The sequence below is a fragment of the Pogona vitticeps genome, chromosome 10 (genome assembly GCF_051106095.1).
Source record: "Pogona vitticeps strain Pit_001003342236 chromosome 10, PviZW2.1, whole genome shotgun sequence".
NCBI classification, from domain to species: Eukaryota; Metazoa; Chordata; class Lepidosauria; order Squamata; family Agamidae; genus Pogona; species Pogona vitticeps.
This window is the reverse complement of record NC_135792.1, coordinates 14642599-14667396: the sequence shown is the minus strand read 5'-3', so window position 1 is coordinate 14667396 and position 24798 is coordinate 14642599. Positions and strand designations below refer to the sequence as shown.

General features: G+C 40.3%; 1 protein-coding gene and 1 long non-coding RNA gene across 2 annotated transcripts in view; both read right to left on the bottom strand.

Annotated features, from left to right (window-relative positions):
• The window catches only part of LOC144584367 (uncharacterized), a 54753-nt gene that overhangs the window by 17210 nt on the left and 12745 nt on the right, over positions 1–24798 (bottom strand). The window lies entirely within an intron of this gene.
• Positions 521–24613, bottom strand: LOC110070385 (C-signal). Its single transcript, XM_020778062.3, has 6 exons — positions 24430–24613; positions 24079–24130; positions 22303–22493; positions 19990–20148; positions 19073–19177; positions 521–1770 (listed from the first exon to the last, which is right to left on the bottom strand). Exons 1-6 carry the CDS (start codon positions 24574–24576, stop codon positions 1651–1653), a joined length of 774 nt encoding a protein of 257 aa, XP_020633721.2. The 5' UTR covers positions 24577–24613; the 3' UTR covers positions 521–1650.

The following is a 24798-nucleotide window of genomic DNA, read 5'->3' as shown; positions in this document are numbered from 1 at the left end:
GTCCTGTGAAATGTGTAGACTCCAAATGGGGCGTATATAATACAGAGTGACACAGGCTCTCCTGCCACTCAATTTAGGAAAAAATGTGTGCCCATGGACTGAATGGGGACTGGCTGTTGCCACTTGAACATTCACACACATTTGTTATCCACAAATAACAAAAATCTGAAGCCTACCTGCTTAGGTCACCAAATTCTCAGGTGTAAGGTCCAACAAACCACCTCATCCTTGGAACCTATTTTAAATAGATTCCAAGAGATTGAAAATTCTGTAGATTATCCACACCTGACCATCCTCTCTTCAAGGAAGAGTTTTGTAGTGTGGAACCCAGAGAATTTACAGCATTTCATCTTTAAATTAATTTTTTTTCTGGACGTTCAAAGATACAAGTTTAAAAATATTATGTATTCTTTTTACATAACATGTTTGCTTGAAAGCAAACAAAAATTATGCATGGTCCTCATGGACCATGGATAAAAATTGCATTCATATATACATTATTTTGTTCCTTTTCACTTCCTTTGTGTCTAAGTTGACAGTGCTATACATTGCAAAATGTCATGTATAGGTAGGCGCTTGGACATGAACATAAGGAACTTCCTTACATCACCCATCTGCTATCTATTTTGGTAGTGCCCAGGAACTCAATTTTCTGCATGTAAAGTACAGCCAGCGTGGTGTGTAGCAGATGGAATGTTGGACTAGAATCCTGGAAACCTTGGTCACAGAAACTTGCAGGGGATAGCATTGTGACACTTGTTGTTTAGTCGTTAAGTCGTGTCTGACTCTTCGTGACCCCATGTGTGAAACTGTGAAACTAGGCCTAGAGTATCAGAAATACTGTATATATTTTTTAAAAAGGCAAAAGCATTGTGGCACCTTAAAGACTATTATATTTTAATGTAAGCTTTCATGGACATCAGACATATGAAGTGGAAAACGGGTTTAAACTGTAGATAATTCCTGCCAGACTCTTAAGAGTCAGTGGTGTCTGTTTCCATTTCACATGTGCCATAATTTATGACCTCTGGTTCTGTAAACATTCCAACAACAGACACAAAACTAGACGAAAGCAGAGAGAGAAAAAAATAAAACTGTTTTTGCTTCTATCATCTCCCAGCAACTGTAGTATATGTGGATTATGTGCTCATCTTGTGAAATCCTCTAGTACTAAATAAATCTATGTGAGGAAAGTTTCTGGTTGCACATAGTGTATATATTTAAACTACAAAGCACAATATCCCATAAATGTAAAACAGAGGGTTTTTTTTTTTTAAGGATTGAATCTCTTACTAGGAGCACCAAAACTGTCCTGGTATTTGTCAGTTCATGTTCAAGTCACCAGAGCCTTACACTGCCATTACTCAGAATCTTTGTTTGGGTTGTGTTACCTGAGGATAAAAGAGAAAGAAGTGACATCAAATTTACACTGAGAAAAACAAACAAACAGGTGGGATCCCTTTGAAGATATGACTGGAAGGAAGGGCAGTGGGAAGGAAGAGGAAGCTGAAAAATATTTTAATTAAAAATATTTTATTGCAGTCAGAGGCTCAAATGGTTATGCATTCCCCTTGGCCCATAGTAATAGGTTCCTTCTGAAGGAAGGTCAAGTAGAACACTGTCAGTATGTGAATGCATTGTAGCTGCGTCTTACCAGGGAAGAACTTTCCCCTCCAAGTCAACAAACGTGCCACTGTCTTTCTCAGAGAGTTGGAAGAGCGTATCCAGGATCTTCTGAACACCCTCCTCCACTGTCATTGGAGCCTGCCTCTGGAAAAAGAGAAAGGAGACTGACACAAGGACTTCCGGAAAACACAAACCACGAGATATAAATATGATTTTCAATCTGCTCAGAGCATCACATCCTTGCACCAAAAGTTTGGAGGTTACACATTGCATTGGAAAGCATTATTTTGCTAACAGATTTTCACAGTAATAAGGTTTGGAATTGCAGTGACCGTGGCTGTAATTTACCAGTTTTCAATGTAACACAAACTTTCGCTGTTACTTATTACTTATCTGAACAGTAGGTCAGACATTCATAGATGGGCCATTTACAACAATTACTAATTGGTCAGCACACGGACCCATCTTTCATTCCATATTCCTAATATCATTGAAGTGTGACTGGAAATAAAGTATTAGCATACATAGGATCTGTGGCTTTGACAGAACTGCTAAGGTATACGCAGGCAAGGGGACATGGTAAATGTGAATTTCCAGAGAGTCAGAGGAACCTGTAAAGTCCAGCTTTAGTTTCTCACAAAGAAGGCAGAGAGGAAGGTGGTAGCTCTGCTTGAATTTTATAAGTAATTTGACAAAATCCTGTTGTGTAAAATCACAACAATGTAAAATGAATTGCATGCTGAAAATAGTTAATTTATATTAATTGAAAGCTTCCTATCCCACACCTCTTTTAGCTTCTGAGGCTCTTTACAATTTTTGCCCTGGGGAATCCTTTGGAAGCCTTGGAATGAGGTGGTGGGGGAGGCTTTAATAGTAAAAATTACTGTCAGGTCCCTACTCCTCGTACCAGGGAAAAAGGAAGCTTTAGGGAACTTGTAATCTGATGAGTCGGGGAGATAGGAATAGTTCTATTACTTTAAATTAATTATTTCAGGTGCCAGATGTAGTTTATGCCATCCCTTTATGCAATAGGATTTAATCCATTGTTGGGTTATGTGGAGTCAACAAAGCCTACAAAAAGATATTCCATATTCAGTAGACAACTGGCCATGGATTTCCCAATAGCTGTCCCAGTAATGTGTAATACTATCATGAAATGTGAACAAGAAATGGGAATGCACTATATTTGCAGATAGTAACTGTAGTGATTTCTTATTGGACAAAAACAATGAGTAAAACAGCAAGTTTTTTTTTTTAAAAATCATTTTAAAAAGCTCTGCTTCCACCAAGTTCTGCTATAAAAGGCAAACAACAAAGCGTTATTGAAAGCTGCTGCACATTCCATGCCTGAGCACATTTCGAATAAGTGCTGGAAATGTAAAAACCAAGAAGGAACCTATTACCACACATGGTGGACATGTGATATTGCAAAGAAATATTGGGTCAAAATGTATACATGGATTAAACAAATGATTAAGCAAGAAATACAATTTAAACCAGAAACTTTTTTATTGGGATTAATACCAAATAATATAAATAAGCAAAGTTACTACTTAATATCGCATGCCCTTACAGCTGCTAGATTAGCATGGGCACAAGTATGGAAGGAGGGAGACCCACCAAAAGATGAATTGATTATCAAAAAAATATTAGAGTGCACAGAAATGGATAGACTTACAAAGAGACTAAAAGGGCAAGAAAAATCAACTTACTATGAAAGCTGGAACATGTTCTACGAATAGTGGAAAACAAAAACTTTGTAATAAATAGAAAGTAAGTGACCAAAAGGAATAATGAGGAGAAGACACTGCTGAAAGAAATGTGTTATTATACAAAAGGCTTGTAGGCTAAGCTCTACAGTATGTATCGTTTGTAGATAGAGACTTAGGCATATGTGTGTATATATATGTCTATGTATGGATATATGTATATATATATAAAAAAATAAAAAAGGAAAAAAACACAAAGCGTTATTGAAAGCTGCTGCACATTCCATGCCTGAGCACATTTGGAAGTGGTGCAGATGCTTGCAACCAATTGACAAAGACTTTGTAAAATATCATGTAGCAAGTGCAAACCAGTAGCACTATTAGGAGAGAAAATGAGGGAACTAGAGAAATGAGTGGCCACACATAAGGGTATATGGAGTGTACAGTAGGACAGTGGTGTCTGCCTGGGATAAGTTCCAAGCCCCTCCATGCCAGAAACTATAGATATAGCAAACCTTATATATAAAATCATAGAATCAGAGAGTTGGAAGAGACCACAGGGACCATCAAGTCCAGCAGGAACTCCATCAAAGCATTCCTGACAGATGGCCATCCAGCCTCCGCTTAAAAACCTCCAAAGAGGGAGACTCCACCACACTCTGAGGCAGCCTGTTCCACTGCCGACCAGCTCTGACTGTCAGGAAGTTCTTCCTGAGATTCAAAAGGAATCTCTTTTCCTGTAGTTTGAAACCATTGCTCCTTGTCTTAGCTGTGGAAAACAAATCTGTCCCTTCCTTGACATGACATCCCTTCAAATATTTAAATATGGGTATCATGTCCCCTTTTAAACTTCTTTTTGTAAGGCTAAACATTCCCAGCTCCCTAAGTCGCTCTTCATAGGACATGGCTTCCAGGCTTTTAACCATTTTGGTCGCCCTCCTCTGGACATGTTCCAGGTTGTCAACATCCTTCTTGAATTGAGGTGCCCAGAAGTGGACACAGTACTCCAGGTGAGGTCTGACCAAAGCAGAGTAGAGTGGTACTATCACTTCCCTTGATCTAGACACTATACTCCTATTGATGCAACCAAGAATTGCATTGGCTTTCTTGGCAGCCGCATCACACTGCTGACTCATGTTCAGTTTGTGGTCTACCAAGACTCCTAGATCCCTTTCACAGGTACTGTTGTCTAGCCAGGTATCTTCTAATCCTATATCTGTGCAGTTCATTTTTTCTACCTAGGTGTAGGAAGCATTTTCTGACAGAATTGCAAGGGTGCCAATATTTTTGGCCATGACTGTAGGAGCACAAGAAGACACTCTTCACCTGTGGTCAACAAAACCACTTTCAGATTTGTGAAGGGGAGTCTGGTAGACAATATGCAAAGGAAGACATACAGGGGACCCGGACATGAAAGAAATTGAATCTACTTGGGAACATATGGCAAAACCAAGGGGAATTATGAAGAAATCACATTAGACTTTGAATCTCTGGGAACAAACTGAACGATATTGGGGCCCATGTAATCTTCTCATCCATCCTACCATTACTCAGAAGAGGAACAGAATGGGAAAGAAAATATTCCAGGTGAACAGCCGGCTATGAAAGGTGTGCCAGTGTAAGGGATTTGGACTTTGGGACTATGGGCTTTGCTTCCTGGAAGATGGCAAGTGATGGCTTGCACTCCAGAAGGACTGGGAAGAATGCATTTGGTCATAGCATGAAGAACTTTTTCAGGAGGACTTTAAACTGAATTAGAAGGGGGAAGGAAATGCAAACTCAGAGGCAAAGAAGGCTTATACACAATAAGAGGAACAGACCAAACAGCTCTAGTGAGGTCCAGTAATAATCTTAATAAAGACATACGAATCTCTGGTGCCTATATATGAATGGTGTATGGGAAACAAATTGGGACGTGGTGGTGCTGGGGATTAAACCGCAAAGCCTCTGAGCTGCAAGGTCGAAAGATCAGCAGTTCAAATCCACGCAGTGGAGTGAGCTCCCGTCAACTTGTCCCAACTCCTGCCAACCTAGCATTGCAAAAGCATGTAAAAATGTAAGTGGATAAATAGGTACCACCTAGGTAGGAAGGTAACGGTGTTCCGTGTCTAGTCGTGCTCGCCATGTGACCACAGAAACTGTCTATGGACAAACACTGGCTCTATGGCTTGGAAACGGGGATGAACATCGACCCCTAGAGTCAGACACGACTGGACATTTGTCAAGGAGAATCTTTACCTTTACCTTTTTATGGGAAACAAATAAAGAACTGAAAATCCTAGTTCAGGAGAATAAACAGAACTTGATAAAGATAACTGAAACTTGTGGAATGACTCTCATGACTGAAATATCAAATGTTCAAAAAGAACGGATAGGGTGATGGAGTTGCACTATATGTCAAAAATACATATTCCTGCACAGAAATACAGAAAAGTGAGCTTGCTTGTCCCATCAAAAGCATCTGGACTAATATAATTGGGGTGAAAATAAGTGAAACGTGGTACTGAGCACCAATCAAGGAGAAGATGAGGAAGAAACCTTTTAAAAATTGCACGAATTTCAAATAGAAATGATGTATTTATTTATTTATTTATTTGTTTTATACCCCGCCCATCTGATCTAAAAGACCACTCTAGGCGGCTTCCAATATAGTAAAAACAGTGAAATAATAATAAAAAAACACAAACAATTACATAAATCATACTGTAATAAACAGAATACAACAATAAAATAGAAAATACATAAGGAGAGAATAAACAGAAAAGTCAGATATTAACTGGAGGGAATGCCTGAATGTATAGCCATGTTTTTAATTGACTTTTAAAAGTGCCAAAAGTGGGGACCGCGTGGATCTCAGGAGGGAAATTGTTTCAGAGGCGAGGAGCCACCGCCGAGAAGGCCCGGTTTTGTGTCCTTTCCTCCCTGGCCTCCCTCGGCGTTAAGCTCCTCAGCATCACCTCCTGGCTTGTGCGGGTGATCCGAGTAGATCTAGGTGGGAGCAGGCGTTCTGCCAAGTATCGGGGTCCTAAACTGTTTAGGGCCTTATATGTAAGCATTAACACTTTTTATTATGTAGTAATAATGGGAAATTTCAGTTATCTTCATATCTGCTTGGAGGCAAATGCTGCTAAACATGATCCTTCCAAGAATTTCCTGGCTTGTGTGGCTGATGATTTTCTCCTACAAAAAGTGGAGGACAAAACTAGAGAATTAGCTGTCTTAGACTGGATTCAAACCAGTAAAGATACTTTGATGGCTAAAGTGGCAGTAAAGGGAACTCTGGGGGGAAAGAACCATTTTATACTAGTGTCAGTTATAGATTTTTAATAGAAATATGTGGCAGGAGAATATATGAAAATATAAGAAATTTGAGTGGGATGTGAAAATGTTGCCCTATGGTGAAAAAGTAAATAATGATGCTTACGTTTTGTGAACAGATAAAATAACAAAGGGGAAAAGGAGTGTCATTGGTTTTACTTCTTGAGTTATGTTTGCCTATAATGTTACTTTACAAAGAAATCCGATGAAATAGATGTAGAAACCTGTGTTAGACAAATGAGAACAAGCATAGATAATACTAAAGAATGCTTTTCCAGAACAGTGTAAGAAAAGAAAAAGGTGAATATTATCTTAAATAATTGGGTTTTTGATAAGCAAGTAGAAAATAAAAACAAAAGTGTTGTTCGTTTCATGAGGTTTTAGCCTAATAACAAATAATTAATAATTCCTTAATCTAGTGTGGTAACTGTGACAAACCCAGACCTACTGGGATCTGCCACACGTTAACTAAGCTGCCACCAACCATTCCCTGTAAGAAGTCACACAGACCAGGGATGGATTTTTAAACAATAAAAGAATAAGGTTTATTTAAATACACACAGGGAAAAATAAAACAATCAGGTGAATAACATAAAGTAACGTGGCTTATTCTCACTCATACATACACACAGTTTGGTTCACCCAGAACCCTTAACTTGAAGCACAGACCCTGAACCTATCAGTTCTGGCTAACCAACAGACACCTGAACCTATCAGGTTGGTACTCTGACACACAGAAGTACCCTGTCTGACACACAGACTCCCACACCAGCTTCTTCTTCCCAGCTGCTGCTTCGTCACATCCCAGCGTCTCTCAGTGTCTCTCAGTGTCTCTCTATTTCTGAACTTCACCACACACGCATCACATATATATACAGTACAGCCCCTCCTCCTGATGTCCCGCCTTCCACTCCCCATAGGATGGAACTTTCCCTCCAAACCCATGACAGACAGGTAACATCAGTGCTGTATGTAACACCTCCCCTCTTTATAAGTTGTTTTGTAGGGGGAAAGCTAACGTGCTTTTCACCAAAAAACAACCTGTATAAAATACACAACAACAGTTATACATACCATATAATACTTACTTATACTTACATTCTAAGTTAACCATAGCAATTATGCATTTAAACATTTACCATATACATTACATCAATTTACCTTTATTCATACAAACCAAATTCAAAAAACCAGGTACATTTAACTTTTTGTCAATATATATACACATAGTCCATGTTTCTTTCGCCGTCTTCAATCTTCAGGTCTTCTTGACAAGGCGTCAGCAACACAGTTCACTGACCCTCTGACCACTTTCACTTCAAAGTCATAGTCCTGTAGGTTTAAAGCCCACCTCATAAGTTTGCTATTGTGGGTTTTCATTGTCTTTAACCATTGCAATGGTGAATGGTCAGTACACAGAATAAAATGTCTTCCCCAGATGTAAGGCTTGGCCTTCTGGATCGCGTAGACTATGGCCAAACACTCCTTCTCCACGGTTGCCAAATGTCTCTCACCTTTTTGAAGTTTCCTACTCAGGTAGGACACTGGATGCTGGTCACCATTCTCATCCTCCTGGCACAGAACTGCTCCTACCCCGCTGTTAGACGCATCGGTGTAGATGATGAACTCCCGGTCGAAGTCTGGAGCCCGCAACACTGGATAGTTGATTAACGCCTCCTTCAACCTCTGGAACGCCGCCTCACAGTCGCTGGTCCACGGGATGCGGTCATCAGCCTTCTTCCTCGTCAGATCGGTCAGCGGAGCCGCAATCTCGCTAAACCTCGGGATGAACTTTCTGTAGTAGCCCACCAACCCAAGAAATGATTTGACTTTTTTCTTGGTGTTGGGTCTGGGCCAATCACGAACAGCTTCTATTTTGGCCTCCAGGGGTTTTATCACTCCTCCCCCTACCATGTGACCCAAGTATTTTATTTCTGGGCTACCCAGCTGACATTTGCTGGCCTTTACTGTTAGCCCTGCTGCACTTAACCTCTGCAGCACTAACTCCAGGTGTATCAGGTGATCTTCCCAGGTATTACTGAAGATCCCTATGTCGTCAATGTAGGCCACTGTAAAGTCACTGAGCCCTGCCAAGGTCTGGTCCATCAGCCTTTGGAATGTGGCTGGTGCATTTCTGAGACCAAAGCTCAGGACTCGAAACTCATAGAGACCAAAAGGGCTGCAAAAGGCAGTCTTTTCTTGATCCCTGGGATCAATTCTTAATTGCCAATATCCCTTTACCAGGTCCAATGATGAGATGAACCGACAACCCCCTATGGTTTCAATCAGGTTGTCTAGCCTGGGCATTGGGTAGGCATCAGGAGTGGTTACACGGTTTAATTTCCTGTAATCGACACAAAACCTAATGCTCCCATCCGGCTTGTCCACAAGGACTATCGGAGAGGACCAAGGACTAGAAGAGGGGACGATTATGTTCTCCCTCAGCATCTCGTCCAGCTCCTTCCGCACCTTGTCCCTATAGGGTCCCGTTACTCGGTATGGGGATACTGCCTGCGGGGGTGCATCCCCTGTGTGGATCCGATGCATCACTCCCTTCACTATCCCCGGCTTGTTGGAAAACACCTGTTGATATTTACTAAGCAGCATTTTTAGTTCTTGCTGCTGGTCTTGGGTGAGTGCAGGACTGATCTTTACCTCCTCTGGGTTGTATTTTACTTCCCCTCTACCCTCCCAGAAGGGTAATTCAGCTTCCTCACTCTCAGCTGCTTTTATCGCGAATAAAACCCTCTGTTCCCCTCTGTAGTAGGGTTTTAGGGCATTCACATGAACCACCCTCCTTGCTTGGTTCTCCTCCTGCTCTATTAGGTAGTTCAGGTCTGACATCTTGGAAATGACCCTATATGGTCCTGCCCATTTGAGCTGCAGTTTATTCTCTCTGCAGGGCCTAAGCCAAAGCACTTCCTCCCCTGGGTCAAAGTGCCTCTCTCTAGCTTTGTGGTCATACCATGTTTTCTGTCTGACCTTCTGAGCTTGCAGGTTTTCTGCTGCCAGCTCTAGATTTCTCCTTAGGTCATTCATCAAGGTGTCTATGTATGTCACAACGTCTTGTGGGTCATCCTGGGTGATCTGCTCCCAATTTTGTTTGATCAAATCAAGGGGCCCTTTCACCCTTCTCCCAAATAAAAGTTCAAATGGACTGAACCCGGTACTGGCTTGTGGCACTGATCGATAAGCAAACAAAAGGGATTGCAGCTTCTGGTCCCAATTGTTTGGATTTTCTGCCAAGTAAGCCCTAATCATGCGCATTAGAGTCCCATTGAACTTCTCAGTTAACCCATTACTTTCAGGATGATAGGCGGTGGTTTCCTTGTGCTTAATTCCACAGATTTGCCATAAGCGTTTCATGAGCTTTGATGTGAACGATGCGCCCAAATCTGTGATTATCTCTGAGGCAAATCCCATCCTGGACATATACCCCACCAAAGCATCGGCCACTGTGTTAGTTTCAATGTTAGTCAAGGGTATGGCTTCAGGATACCTTGTGGCATGGTCCACAATTGTTAGAATGAACCTGTTCCCCCTCTTTGTGGCCTTGGGCAAAGGTCCCACAATATCCACCCCTATGCATTTGAACGGAGTGTCAATCACAGGCAAAGGGCACAACTTTGCTTTGGTCCTGTCGCGGTTATTCCCCTGCCTTTGACACACATCACATTGTTTACAGAACTCCCTGATCTGCTTCCCTATGTCAGGCCAGTAGAAATTCTGTGTGATTCTCTGCTGTGTTTTGTTCACCCCTAAGTGCGCAGCAAACATGTCAGAGTGCCCCCTTTGTAAGATCATGGGGCGATACTTTTCAGGTACCACCAGCTGACTTCTGATCCCATCTCCCCCTTTTGAGATATTCCTCAGGGTTTCTCTATATAAAATCCCCTTTTTCTCCAGAAATCTCACTGGGGTTTCAGGTGTTAGCTGGGCGTCAGTCACCTGTTCAAAACACTTTTGGAGAGTGGCGTCTGCCTTTTGCTCCTGTCCAAATCTGCTGTCTGTGGTTAAGGTTTCCACCACAGCTTCTGAACTCCCCTCTGCTTCCGTCTCTGGCTCATCATTACCCCCCTGAACTGTCCCTGTGGTGGCTTGTGAACGTGTAATCACTAGCACCCGTTTCACATGTTCAGCCAGGTCATTTCCCACGAGCACGGCTGCTGGCAGAGTCGATGAAATCGCTAGCCGCCAAACTCCCCTCCAGCCTTGAAAGTTGACAGGTACCTCCGCGACTGGTAGTGAGATTATCTGCCCCTCAATCCCTGCCACCTTTATGCTCTCATTTGGGATTACATATTCCCTCGGAATAATATCTGGATGGCACAGGGTCACCTGGGAACAAGTGTCCCGCAGCCCCCGATACTGACGGTCAAGTATTCCTACGTCCACCCCTGCTGTCTCAAACAACTGAGAATCTGTTCTCACCAACAGGCAGCGCCTGACTTCTACAAGAGGACCATTTTCCTCAGCCTGATCAGCAGATGTAGCTGTTCCAGACTGAGTAGCCATGGCAACAGGCTCCCTCAGTGACAATGAGCCTTGCTCTTTCTGGACACAGAACACAGCTTTTGGCTTGGTCCCACTAGACTCCTGAGGCACCATTCCTTTTAGCTGCTTTAATTTCTCACACTCTGAGATTAGATGACCCTTTCCCTGACAGAAATAACATTTTCTGGTGTATTTTGATTCTCTCTCATCTTGTTTTGGTTTTCCCTCCAACATCTGAGGTCTTAGTTTCATGTCTGAGGGCTTCCCTTCACCATGGGCCCCTCCCCCTTGCTGGCTTTTCCCTGGTCCCTGAGAGTACTTGCTGTAGGTTTCTTTGGGTTTACCTACAGATTTCCCCTCACCCAAGGGCTTTCTTATTTGGGAAATAAAATCTGCGATCTCTGAGGCTTCTGCCACAGACCTCGGTTTCCTTTCCCTCACCTGGAATTTCAATTCCCCATGCAGGACTGAATAGAACTGTTCCAGTGCTATCAAGTCTTTAAGCTGCTCATAGGTCTCTGTTCCCTCCTGCGATAGCCATTTCTCAAGCAGCCTCACCAATTGGGCCCCCACTTGGGTAAAAGTCTGTTCTGGTTTCTTGGTGAGGGACCTGAATCTTTGTCTCAGCTGCTCCGCATTTATCCCATGTCTGGCAAACACCAGTTTTTTAAACTCTGCAAAATCTTTCATCAGTTCCTCAGGCATCTCGGCATAGACCTCAGCCAGGCTACCACTGATTAAAGATCGCATGATGGTCATCTTCTCAGTTTCCCTCACTGAGAAGTCCACAAACGCTCTTTCCACTAAGGAAAAGAACACCTCAGGACAATCTCCCTTGTGGTACACAGGGAATTTCTTCAGGTCAGCTTTAGACAATTGGCCTCCCTCAGAATCCCTATTATTATTATTGTTCTGGTTCATCAGTTCCAGTTTTCTTAATTCAAACGCCATTCTCTCTCTCTCCAATCTTTCCTCCCTCTCCATTCTCTCTATTTCAAATTGCCGCTGTTTCTCTCTTTCCCTTTCTTCTCTTTCCCTTTCCTCCATTTCAAATTGCCTCATCCTCAGTTCATGCTGTTGGGCTATGAGCAATTTTCTGAGCTCTGGGTTCTGCTCTCCTGTGCTGTCACCCTGCACTGAGCCAAATTCATCCTCAGAACCTTGGTCAATCTGGGGGTCTTTCACTTCACTCATTTCGGCCATCTGGCTTCGAGTCAAGGGCATAATCCCCCCTCAGAACAGGCTGCTTTAAAAAGTCAAGCCTCAAAATAAAACGACCACTTTTTTCCTCTTGCCTCAGAACCAGCTTTCCCTAGAGATTGCTGCTGTTCTTCAGCACTAAACTTGCAACAGTATCGAGTCAGAGCCTACCCCCCTCTGCTGGGCCTCTCAGCTGGCAAGCTAGATCACTGTTACTACGCAGTTTTTCCTCAGCTTTTTCCCGCCAAAACTAGGCTACCTCAGAGCACCTTAATCTAAGTCTCCCCAGTTGGCACGTTCTTCTACTAGCGCACCTCCCCGTGAGGTACACCTAGAAGATTACCTACGCGCCTCAGACTGTCCCTGACTAGACCCCCCTTGCTCTGGGCACACTTGCCAAGGCTTTGCTGGACCGCTGGACAACTGGACCAGTCGTATCCCACACGCTGGACACCAATCAATGTGACAAACCCAGACCTACTGGGATCTGCCACACGTTAACTAAGCTGCCACCAACCATTCCCTGTAAGAAGTCACACAGACCAGGGATGGATTTTTAAACAATAAAAGAATAAGGTTTATTTAAATACACACAGGGAAAAATAAAACAATCAGGTGAATAACATAAAGTAACGTGGCTTATTCTCACTCATACATACACACAGTTTGGTTCACCCAGAACCCTTAACTTGAAGCACAGACCCTGAACCTATCAGTTCTGGCTAACCAACAGACACCTGAACCTATCAGGTTGGTACTCTGACACACAGAAGTACCCTGTCTGACACACAGACTCCCACACCAGCTTCTTCTTCCCAGCTGCTGCTTCGTCACATCCCAGCGTCTCTCAGTGTCTCTCAGTGTCTCTCTGTTTCTGAACTTCACCACACACGCATCACATATATATACAGTACAGCCCCTCCTCCTGATGTCCCGCCTTCCACTCCCCATAGGATGGAACTTTCCCTCCAAACCCATGACAGACAGGTAACATCAGTGCTGTATGTAACAGTAACAATGAAGAGTATATGAATACATAAAATATTCTGTAGTATTTATGAATGGAACATTTAAAATATAAAAGCATGTAACAGTCATTAAGGATATACTTCGTATTTTTTATTATAATAACTCGGATGTTCTTTAATGTGTTTTTAATAAAGTTTTTGAAGTTATATTGCTTTTTTTACTTTTAAATGAAATATTATAAAGATGTATTATTTGCCTTATTAGGCTATAAGCTCTTGTTCATTTTTACTCTTGAAGGAGTCAGTACTCTTAATGAAGATGCTCCTGTATTTCAGAATGTAACCTAAAACATTATTTTTTATGTTTTATTGTACTTACACTCCTGTATTTTTGACTATATTAGCTCCTATCAACACTTTAATGTTTTGTATTCAAGTACAACTTAAGCTCACCTTCTAAGCATTTAAGTATTTTTGCCTACTGCTTTGTTCATCGCTGTAAGGATGATTTTGCAAGCTAAAGCAACATGCCTGTGACTTCTCAAAAGTTACATGTTTGTAATATTTTTGGACTTTATGTTTTCCACATGGAACCTAGAAGTGATGTAAATAAATAGAACTTGTATAGAATTAACAAGTTCTTTTTTTCCCCCATTTAAAAAATTTTTTTAACATGAGGGGTGACAAAGGAAAAAGGGAGTTGGGATTTATGAGGAAGAGGGGAGACAATGTCATACTAATACCCAATCTATACCTATTGCCATGTCAAAATTTTAAGTCATTCTATTTACTCTTTTCTGCCTTGTAGATAAAGTTCTCATTTCAATATATATTGTTCAGTTACTGCCTGTTGATTCAGTCCATTTGTTAAATATGTCCCATCTTTCTGTTGTCTTTTGCAGGGGTTGATCTTTCATGACTTCTGATAAGATATCCATTTCAGCTATTTCCCGTATCTTTTCAATAAGATCTTGTTCCCGTACCGTCTGACTTTTCCCAATTTCTAGCATACATAATTCTGGCTGCCGTAATAATGTATATAACTATATGTTCCTTTGACTTATCTATATTATCGGGTATCATACTTAGTAAAAACAATTCTGGGATTAGTGGCACCTTACAGAGCAAAATTTGTTGTAACATAGCATGTACTCTTTTCCAGTATTTTTTCGCTACTCCACATGACCACCACATATGACAAAAACTTCCCACTTGTGTTTCACATTTCCAACACTTATTTGATACATCAGTATACATCTTTGACAATTTTTCTGGGGTCATATGCCACCTATAAAACATCTTATATATATTCTCTTTAAAATTAACTGATCTTGTAAGCTTTATGTTATTTTGCCATATTTTCAGCTATTGATCAATATCAATGTTGTGCCCTATGTTTTGTGCCCACTTGATCATAGATTCTTTAACCGTTTCATCTTGCATTTTAATTTCCAACATATAATTACACATTTTCTTAACAATTTGTTCTTTTGAACCCAATAAAAGTTTATCAAAAATCGCTTGCTCTGAGTAGAAACCCTCTATTTTATCTTTTGTATATCTAGATTCTAGCTGTATTCTAGGCCACCAGTCTAAATATACATTCTGCGACTCTAGTTCCTCTTTAGACCTTAATTCACCATCCTTTTTAAATAGATCTTGATATCTTAAAAGATTTGCTTTTATCATAAGATTAGGTTGTGTAAAGGCCTCTATCGGTGACACCCATACAGGTATTTTGTAATACACTTGTATAATCTTTCTCCACATTCCCAGTAAAGCTTTTCTTATCATATGTGAGTTAAAATTCTTTTGTTCTTTGTCCTTTTTATACCATAAATAAGCATGCCAACCTAATTGCAGATCGTGTCCTTCCAAGATAAGTAATCTATCATTTTCTAGAGTTAGCCATTCTTTTATCCAATCTAGAATACAAGCTCTATAATACAGAACCCAGTCAGGAAGACCAAAGCCACCCCTCTGCTTAGCATCTTGCATTAATTTTTAATTCTTGGTTTTTTACGTTGCCATATGAATCTCATGATTATCTTATTAAATTCTTTAAAAAGGGCTGTTTTAATATGATAGGGACTGACTGAAATAAAAATAAGATTTTTGGCAAGATGGTCATTTTAATCGCTGCAATTCTTCCCAGCAACGATAGTTGTAATTTATCCCATTTCTCCAAATTGTCCTATATCTCCTTCATTAATTTCATGTAGTTATCTTTGAATAGTGTGCTTACCTTCTTTGTAATTTGTATTCCTAAATATCAAATTTTCTTCTCCTCTTGGAAGTTTGTCTTCTCTATTAACTCTTGTTGTTCCTGTTCTCTCATATTTTTGGTAAGAAATTTAGTCTTCTTTTGATTTATTCTCATTCCTGCCATGTCACCAAAATTTTTTAACATTGTCATCAGGTCTTCTATTGAATCCAGTGGTTCTTCCAGTATGATAACTAAATCATCCGCAAAGGCCTGAAGTTTGTAGACTTGACCTTTCACTTTTAATCCTTTCAGTTCCTTTTTATTTCTAATTTGTTCATTTAGTATTTCTAGAGTCAAAATAAATAGGAGTGGGGAAAGTGGGCACCCCTGTCTAGTACCTTTCTGTATTTGGATTTTTTTTGATAATTCACCATTAATTCTTACTTTCCCCTTTTGCTCAGTATATATTGCTTTGATTAGTTTCATGAATCTTTCTCCAACCTGCAGTGTTTCCAACGTATGTATCATAAAATTCCAGTCAAGATTATCGAAAGCTTTGTCCGTATCCAGGAATATCATGGCCATCTGTTTCTTGGGGTGTGCTTCATAGTATTCCAGGGCATTTAAAACTATCCTTATACAGTGGTGCCTCGCTTAACGATTTTAATTGGTTCCAAAAAAAATATCGCTATGTGAAAACATTCTTAAGCGAAACACCATTTCCCATAGAGATGCATTGAAAACCGGATAATCTGTTCCAATTGGAACGGATTACCATTCTTAAGCGAAAATCCCCATAGGAAAAAACGTTAAGCGAAACCCATTGAAATGCATTGAAGCCTATTTCAATGGGGGGAAAAATTCACAAAAAATTCAAAAAGACTCAGAACAAAGCCAAATTAAGTTAACAAAGGTTTTATTAGGTGCACTAATGATTCCAAGCATTTTAAACATTTTTTAAACATATTAGAATATTTTAAAAATAGCAAAAACGGGGCTGTAAAAAAAATGTTAAGCGAAACAAGGGGACCTAAAACTGTCATCGTTAAGCAAAGCATGGTCCCGAAATCATTAAGCGAAAATTGCCATAGGGAAAATCGTTAAGTGAAGCACAAGATTGCTCCGAAAAAGCCATCGTTAAGTGAATTTTTCGTTTCATGGTAATGAAGTGGCCAATGATTTGGAAGAGGGCTAATGTTGTCCCTGTCTTCAAAGATGGCAAAAAGGAGGAACTGGGAACTACAGACCAGTCAGCCTGACATAAATCCCAGGGAAAATTCTGGAACAGGTTATGAAGCAGTCATTCTGAAAACACCTCTAAAACAATGCAGTAATCCTAGAAGCCAACATGGATTTGTCAAGAACAAACCCTCACAGACCAAACTTATCTCTCTCTTTTTTTTTTTTGATCAGGTAACCTCCCTAGTAGACTGGAAGATTGTAGACACAGTATATCTTGACTTCAGCAAAGATACAGAATCTAGATTTGTGTGCATAGTGCTATTTATGCTCCATAATATTCTGATTAACAAGCTAACTAGGTGTGGGCTCCATAGAACACCTATCAGATGAATACATAGTTGGTTAGAGAATTGTACTTGGATAGTCCTAATAAATGGTTTCATCTCAAACTGAGAGGAGATAATGAATGAGGTACCACAAGGCTCAATCGTGAGATTTGTGCTGTTCAATAATTTTAGTATTGTTTAGGGAATGCTTGTCAAATTTATGAATGACACAAAACTGAGTGGAATAGCTAATGCTTTGGAAGTCAGAAACAAAATTCAAAAAGATCATGCCAGGCTCAAGCACTGGACTGAAAACAACAGAATGAAATTTAACAGGGATACTGTAAGTGCAATGTTCTAGACCTAGGAGAAAAAGTAAATGCACACTTACAAGTACCTTGAATTATTGTAGACTCCGAGCTGAGTGGGAGCCACCAGTGCAATGTGGCTGCAATGAAGGTCAGTGATACTTTAAGCTGCATTAATAGTAGCATAGTCTTCAAATCCAGTTAATTGCAAGTTCCCTCTTATTTGGTACTGGTTAGGCCTCATCTTGAGTACTATGGCTAGTTTTTGAAACAAATTGGAACAAGTTCAGAGGAGGGCAACAAGGATGATAAGGGGACTGGAAACCAAGCCCTAAGAGGAACGATGCAAAGAACTGGATGTGCTTAGCCTTGAAGAAAGAAGACTGAGGGGAGATATGACAGTACATGAAAGTCTGTCATACAGAGGAGGGCCAAGATTTGTTCTCCATGGTCCCAAAGTGCACAACATGTAAAAATGGACTTAATTTACAGGAAGCCAGATTTCAGTTGAATATCAGGAAAAACATTCCAACTGTTAGAGCACTATGACAGTGGAATAAATTACTTCAGGATGTGATGAGTGCTCTAGTGCTGGAGGCATTCAAGAAAAAATTAGACAGCCACCTGTCAGATATACAGTGGTGCCTCACTTAACGAGTGCTTCGTTTAACGATGAATCCGCATAGCGATGAAGACTTTGCGATTGCAAAAGCGATCGCATTGCAATGTTTTAAATGGTAAAAAATCGCTTTGCAATGATCAGTACGCTGTTTCGCTTACTGATTATTGCATAGCGATGATTTCCGAACAGCTGATCGGCGGTTCCAAAATGGCTGCTGAATATAAAAAAATGGCCACCCACTGTGTTTTCGCTCCGATTCCTCACTTACCAGACACGAAAATGGCTGCCGTATGGAGGATTTTCGCTTAAAGGTGAGTTTTTGCTCATAGGAATGCATTAAATGGGTTTTAATGCATTCCTATGGGCTTTTTATTTTCGCATAGTGACAAAATCGCTTTGCAGCGATTTTTGCTGCACGGATTATTGTCGCTATGTGGGGCACCACTGTACTTTGATTTGGATTCCTTGATGACTATAGGCCCTTTCCAGTTCTGCTATCCTATGATTCTATGATTATCTGTTGGAAAATATAATTAATTATCCAAGCAAAGTACAGTCAAGATAGAATTCATTGTCATCCAATATGTTCTTAGCCTTTTGTTTGAGGGCTTAGAAAAATAAAGTAGCCAATGATAGAGCATGCATGTTGGAAAGCACTATACCTCATCTTGGAAGTAACTAATTGTACTGTAACTTATATTGTTAGCTCCAACTAGGTGTTTCCGGGATAGTGGAGGTGTAAAAATCTTATATAAGTAATATAGCTACTACCACAGAGTAACTTTCTGGTGTAAAAAACAATGTTTTCCAGCTTGTTTCAAAAGTTACATTTACAGACAATTTTTGAATTTTTTTAAAAAAACAAAAAGCATTCCAAGCCCCACACTGACATTTCAGTAATGTGGTGATTAGTGCACAGTATTGATTGCAATTGCTGGATATTGTTAGTAAATTTCCTAGAGCATCTCTAATGCCACATTTGGAGAGCCACAGTTCTGCACACATCATCTATATTAACAAAAATAAAACTTCCTTGTCCAACGGACTTAAGATGAAGGAGGATTAAGTTGTCAAAGAGATTTAATGCATCTGGGAATAAGAAAAAATACCTACCCCTACAATATCTGTCTGCAACCACCCCGGGTGCAATGGTACACACAGGATCTCATCTTTGGCATATTCAAGGGACTGGAACTTTGTGAGCATGTTCAGAGCAGCCTAAGAGGGGGACAAGGCAGAAACAGGGTGGTGAATGATACAATTATACGTCTCAAGTCCAAAGCATTGGCAATGGTTCAAAAAGAAGTGGTACTTTATTTCTTTATACTTTATTTATTATTTGAGATACTTTATTTCTTTCAAATATTCTGACTACCTTATTTTGGCCACCAAATAATTGTGATAATCCTGTAGCAATGTACGCTGCTACTATTTTAGAGAAAGAGAACAAAAGAAGGTTATGGACCAACAATTAAAAGAAAAATATTCAAATGTTTCCTATGGATTAGTTTGAGCAATGTCTCTTATGATCCTATCCAATTTAGTGAATTTAGATTCTCTATTTCTGTGGGTAGAGCTATCTAGGTTCTAGCTATCTAGAACCAAGTGCTGAAATCCTGTGGCTTAGTGCAGTAGATCACAACCAGAGTAGGCCCACTGAATCATTTATTTATTTTTTTATTTATTTGAATTACACTCCACCCATTTGGTCTAAAAGACCACGCTTTTATCAATGGAATTTACAGAGAAGTTGACTCACCATTCCTCCACTAATTACCTCTCCTGTTTCCAAGCTACTATGCTATGCAACAGGATTTCAAACAATGCTTCTCAAATTCTGAAGAAAGATAGATAATAATAGGAGATATATGTCAGTGGGAGTTAAGACAGCTGAAGAAGCACAGATGCTGGGCAGAGATTATTCAGAATTATTCTGTCTGAACCACCAACTGAAGAAAGAGCTGGGGCAACTTTAATTCAGACTTCTGATTTTAATAATGTAATAAACCCACCTCTTTGCATATCCATACCTTGCTGCAACGGTAGGAGATGACTTGTCCACTTTGCCACATAAACATGCTAGCAATGGAACCAGCAATAGAGGTCACATTGACAATGGCTGCTTTGCTACAGCTCATCCCTTTCTGGGGGCTCTTCTCTGCTGCTTTCTTCAGAAGGGGCACAAATGCCTGGAAGAGGAGTGGAAAAACTCAAGAACAGCCAAACATTCTGTGGAAATAACTGGGCATCTCATTATCAGTGTATAGTTCATAGTAGGACAAACTGTAGTCCAACAGTTATGCTCCAGGGACAATATAGGCTAGCTGTGAAATGAAATCACAGCAAATGGGATTAAGGTTTAAGAAGTATTCAGGTTTGGGGCTTGCCTTTGTCCTCTGTGTATGTACGTGTAAAGTCAAATACAATAAAGAGAGTGAAACTGGGATGTTCACTAACTCTAATCAAATATAGTGGTGCCTTGACTTACAAACGTAATTGGTTCTGAAAGATGGGTGTAAGTCGAAATGGTCGTAAATCGAAGCACCATTTCCCATTGAAATGCATTGAAATGCAATTAATCCATTCCTGTTGAAGGAAAAAATCACCAAAAAAAATCACTGCAAGACTCATTGGAAATGCAATTAATTCCTTCTGGCCAAAGAGGAACAAAAAAAGAGAAAAGCTATCAAGTGTGCAAGACCCTTTGGAAATTCACAGAAAACCACAGAAAACCAAAGAGAACAAAGGGACCAGGTTGGAAATGCACAGAAAAAGCAAAGGGAGCAGTTCAGAAATGCAGAGAAAATAAAGGGACCAGGTTGGAAATGAACAGAAAACAAAGGGACCAGGTCAGAAATGCATAGAAAACAAAGGGAGCAGTTCAGAAATGCACAGAAAACAAAGGGACCAGGTTGGAAATGCAAAGAGAAGAAAGGAAAACGCAAGGGAAGCATGCAAGACCCATCAGAAATGGGGGGGGAACCCCCAAAGCAACCAAAGCTCCCAAGACCCATCAGAAATGGGGAAAATACCTAACAAACAAACAAACCCCCCAAGACCCATCACAGCACAGAAACATAACCCCCCCAGCCCAAAACCACACTGCAAAAACACCCAGAACAGTTTCTAAAAAGCAGAAAACAGCACCTTACCTTACCAGGCAGCCTTCTCTGATCACACACTCTCTAATTGCTGGAGTGAAAGAGCTACAAAGAAGCAGCCTCATCACCACCTACAGGTAGATATTTGAATTTCCCGCCTTTTTCCCTGCCTTTTTCTGTTCGTAACTGGAAGCTCCAGCTGCAAGTTGAAGCAAAATTTTGCGGCCGGAGCTGATCGTAACTCAAAATGGTCTTAAGTAGGGACGTTTATAAGTTGAGGCACTGCTGTATTCAGTCTGTATCTCTGAAGGAACTGACAGGTTGCTTCATCCCTGTAGTTTGTGTGGCCTGCCTTCACTTTCCCTTGCATTCTTTACTGCAAATAAATAGAGTCTCACTCACATGGGATTCTCATAAATTTGTAGGAGATTTTGAATCATCACTAAAAACAGATGACAAAAAAGAACAGCCATCTCATGTGAACATTATCAAAAGCCCAGTGTGTGACAATGTCATACTTTATTGAAATGCAGTGTGGCTGCTTTACATAGTTTGCTTCTCCCATTGTTTTATTCTGAACATGGCCTTTCAAGTTAGGCTGTCGGAGAAGCACGAACTGACCCAAAGATACTAAGTGATCTTGGTGACTAAAGGACATGAACTTACTGCTGTACTGCAGTCATGCCTCTGCTCATTACCTATGTTCCATCCTGAAAGATTCAAGTAGCTGGCTCAAAGCCTTCAATCTTTCTGAGGTTGGCAAAAATTTATTTATTTATTTATTTATTTATTTATTTATTTATTTATTTATTTATTTATTTATTTATTTGATTTCTATCCCACCCTTTTAGACAAAGTCTACTCCGATGGGTTCCATTAAACATTGTAAGCTAAAACAGTTAAAAACAATTGAAAACAATAGTGATTAGTAATGCTAAGTAATGCTGAAGATGGGAAAACAGAAAATTATAATAAAAATAAAATCAAGTATTGACAGGAGGGAAGGCCTGCCTAAAAAGCCAAGTTTTTAATTGGCTCTTAAAAACACCCAGCGAGGGAGCAAAGTGTTCTTTCAGAATTATGTTCTAAATCTCCCAGAGTGCGCTTCAGCACCATGAGGTAATTTATAAATCAAAGCAACAACAACAGCATGAGAATGACTTGGCCATGTTCACATGGCCTGTAATATCTGCAACACAATAGGATGTTTTTAAGGATAAAGGTACTCTAGACATTCTTTACCTGGCTCACCAGCATGGGCCCAATCACATTGGCTTTGTACACCTCCAGCATGTCCTCTGGTGCAGCTAGTTCCAGGGTGCTGTTTATATTTAATATCCCAGCATTATTTATCAGTAGATTTAGGCCAGCTCCTTTCAGCAGCCCAGTGATTTTGGCTGCAGCCTCTGTGATGCTGGATGGTTTGCAGACATCTACATTAAAAAAGATGATCATGGAGAAAAATTCCTTACAGGCCCCAGTCCAGAACCTAAATTTATCATGGACTATTTAATTTTATTTATGAAATATATTTCCAAGTTTCTAATAAGATCAAAGCATTATTTCCCCTGCATGACCCCATTTTACATTCACAACAAGGATGGGTGACACCTCATTCCAAAATTTTAGTTGACCACTAACTGCCACTGCACTGAAAAGTGTGCCTTTTCACAGTTATTTGACATGGTTTCATGGTCTGTAGGCAGGCTCTCTCTTCCTTCTCAGGAGATGAAAGAATATAGATTAATTTATTAATTTTGAAGATACACAGATAGAATGTGTAGCAGTGGTACATACTATATATGCAACTTTGCCTAAAAGGGTTCTACAGTCCTAAAGTCCTATCTCTAACGTAGTGATAGCATGTCAGTATTGCAAATTAGCTTCATTTGTTTTGTAATGGGTCACTGAGAGGTAAGCATAGGCTTTGTTTGCAAGAATGATGACTCAGTTACAAAGGTCTATTGGAATCATATTTCTGAGACATTGATTGATTTCATCTTCTAATGACATGATAAGTACACTTGGCCCTTAGAGATTATGTTTGCACAGTTATGGGTGTTGTCTAACCCCACCTTCTTTAACCTATGAAGGGCTGTACTGCCATTGACTGCCATTTCATGTATGGAGGAAAACACCTATGGCAAAAGGAAAGGAAGGAATAGTCTCTACCAGGACAAGCCAGACACTTTTTCAAAAACAACGGGCAAAAGAGAACAAGACGATTTTTATCCTACAGTCAGCAGATCCAAACACAGAGAAATGGAATTCAAAGCAAGCAAGAAAAATAGTAGGGATAGTAGAGTCCCTACTTCAGTCCCAAATTAGAAACATTTTAATTCCTTCTTTTTTCTCAGTAGAACATCCTTGGAGAGCAGACAAGTAAACTGAGGGAAAGAGAAGTTCAGAAGAGATGGAAAAATTATTCTTTCCCTTTCCCTACTGTAACACAGTAAAGCATATCTCAATACTTCCCCATGTGGGGAAAGTCCATTGCAATTCTAGCCACAAGCTCATATTGGAGCATAAGTAATTTGGTGGTGCCCAAAGTCCTCTATTTGGAAGCACTCAAAGCACATCCAGATGAGGTGACCCTTGAAACTCCAGTTAAGAAGGGATCATGCAGCTATTCTTCTCTTTTTTTCCTTACTGGATTTTCCAATGGAAGAAGAAAGGTATCAGAAAAGCATGGGAGTGCTATCAGTGAAGGCCGTTATCTGATTCCTGTCAAGATTCACTAAGCAAGAGATGGTGATTGATTGCATGATGAAAATATTGTCTAGAACTGCTCCAAAAAACACTTTTTAAGATCCTAAATAATAAAGATTCTCTGGTCAGATAAGATGATATTCCAGCCTTGGAAAGAAACCTGGGGACTGAATGCAAACAAATGGGGAGCATACACACATTTATGGCAGCCCTCTTGCCCCAAAAGTGATCTCTTGTTGAATGGCCAGACATTGCGTTTCCTGCTCCCATCCATGCAAGAAGAGAGAATGGATATGGACAAGAACATACCCAGCGGGATGACTTCTAGTCCCTGGTGTTTCTCAGCCAGATTCTTCAACTCCTGGAAAATAACAAAACACAGAATTTTAAGATGCAACATCAAGGTCTTATGACTAAATGACTGAAAGTGGGAAAGCCAGAGAAGACAGAAGGAGATCAAATTGCACATAGTTTATTTTATTGCTTTGCAATATAGATCTTAATTTGTAAGCACTCTGCACATGTATTCAGAGAATGGAAACAGCAAACAGTCATCTCAAACACTTATTCCCCCACTTTCACTCTTGGCACAATCTCTTGGCACTGTGAATAACTGGCACCTGTGCCAAGACCAAGTTGACCCTATCCTGGAGAGCTCACCTGAGCCTGTGGACCCTCTGGGTTCCGACAAGTGGCAAATATTGTCTCTGGATGGTTAGGTTTCCTGATCAGCTGCTTGACCATTTCCAAGCCAATGCCTCGACTAGAGCCAGTCACCAAAATGTTACGTGGAACCAGTGTTGCCATCACTCTTTTCAGTCTGTGTCTAACCTGCTATCAAAGTGGAAACAGGAACTTAAACTGAATTTCCTGGTTGCCCTCACCATCAAACAGTGCTGTGCGCTCAAAAAAGATTGGCTGTAAGCTCCTGCCTGTCAAAGTTAGTGAGAGGGACAACCCACGGCAAGGATGTCATTCCCCTCCATAGGAAAACCTCTGATTTCAAAGCTCAGAAGAAGATAGCTCCCA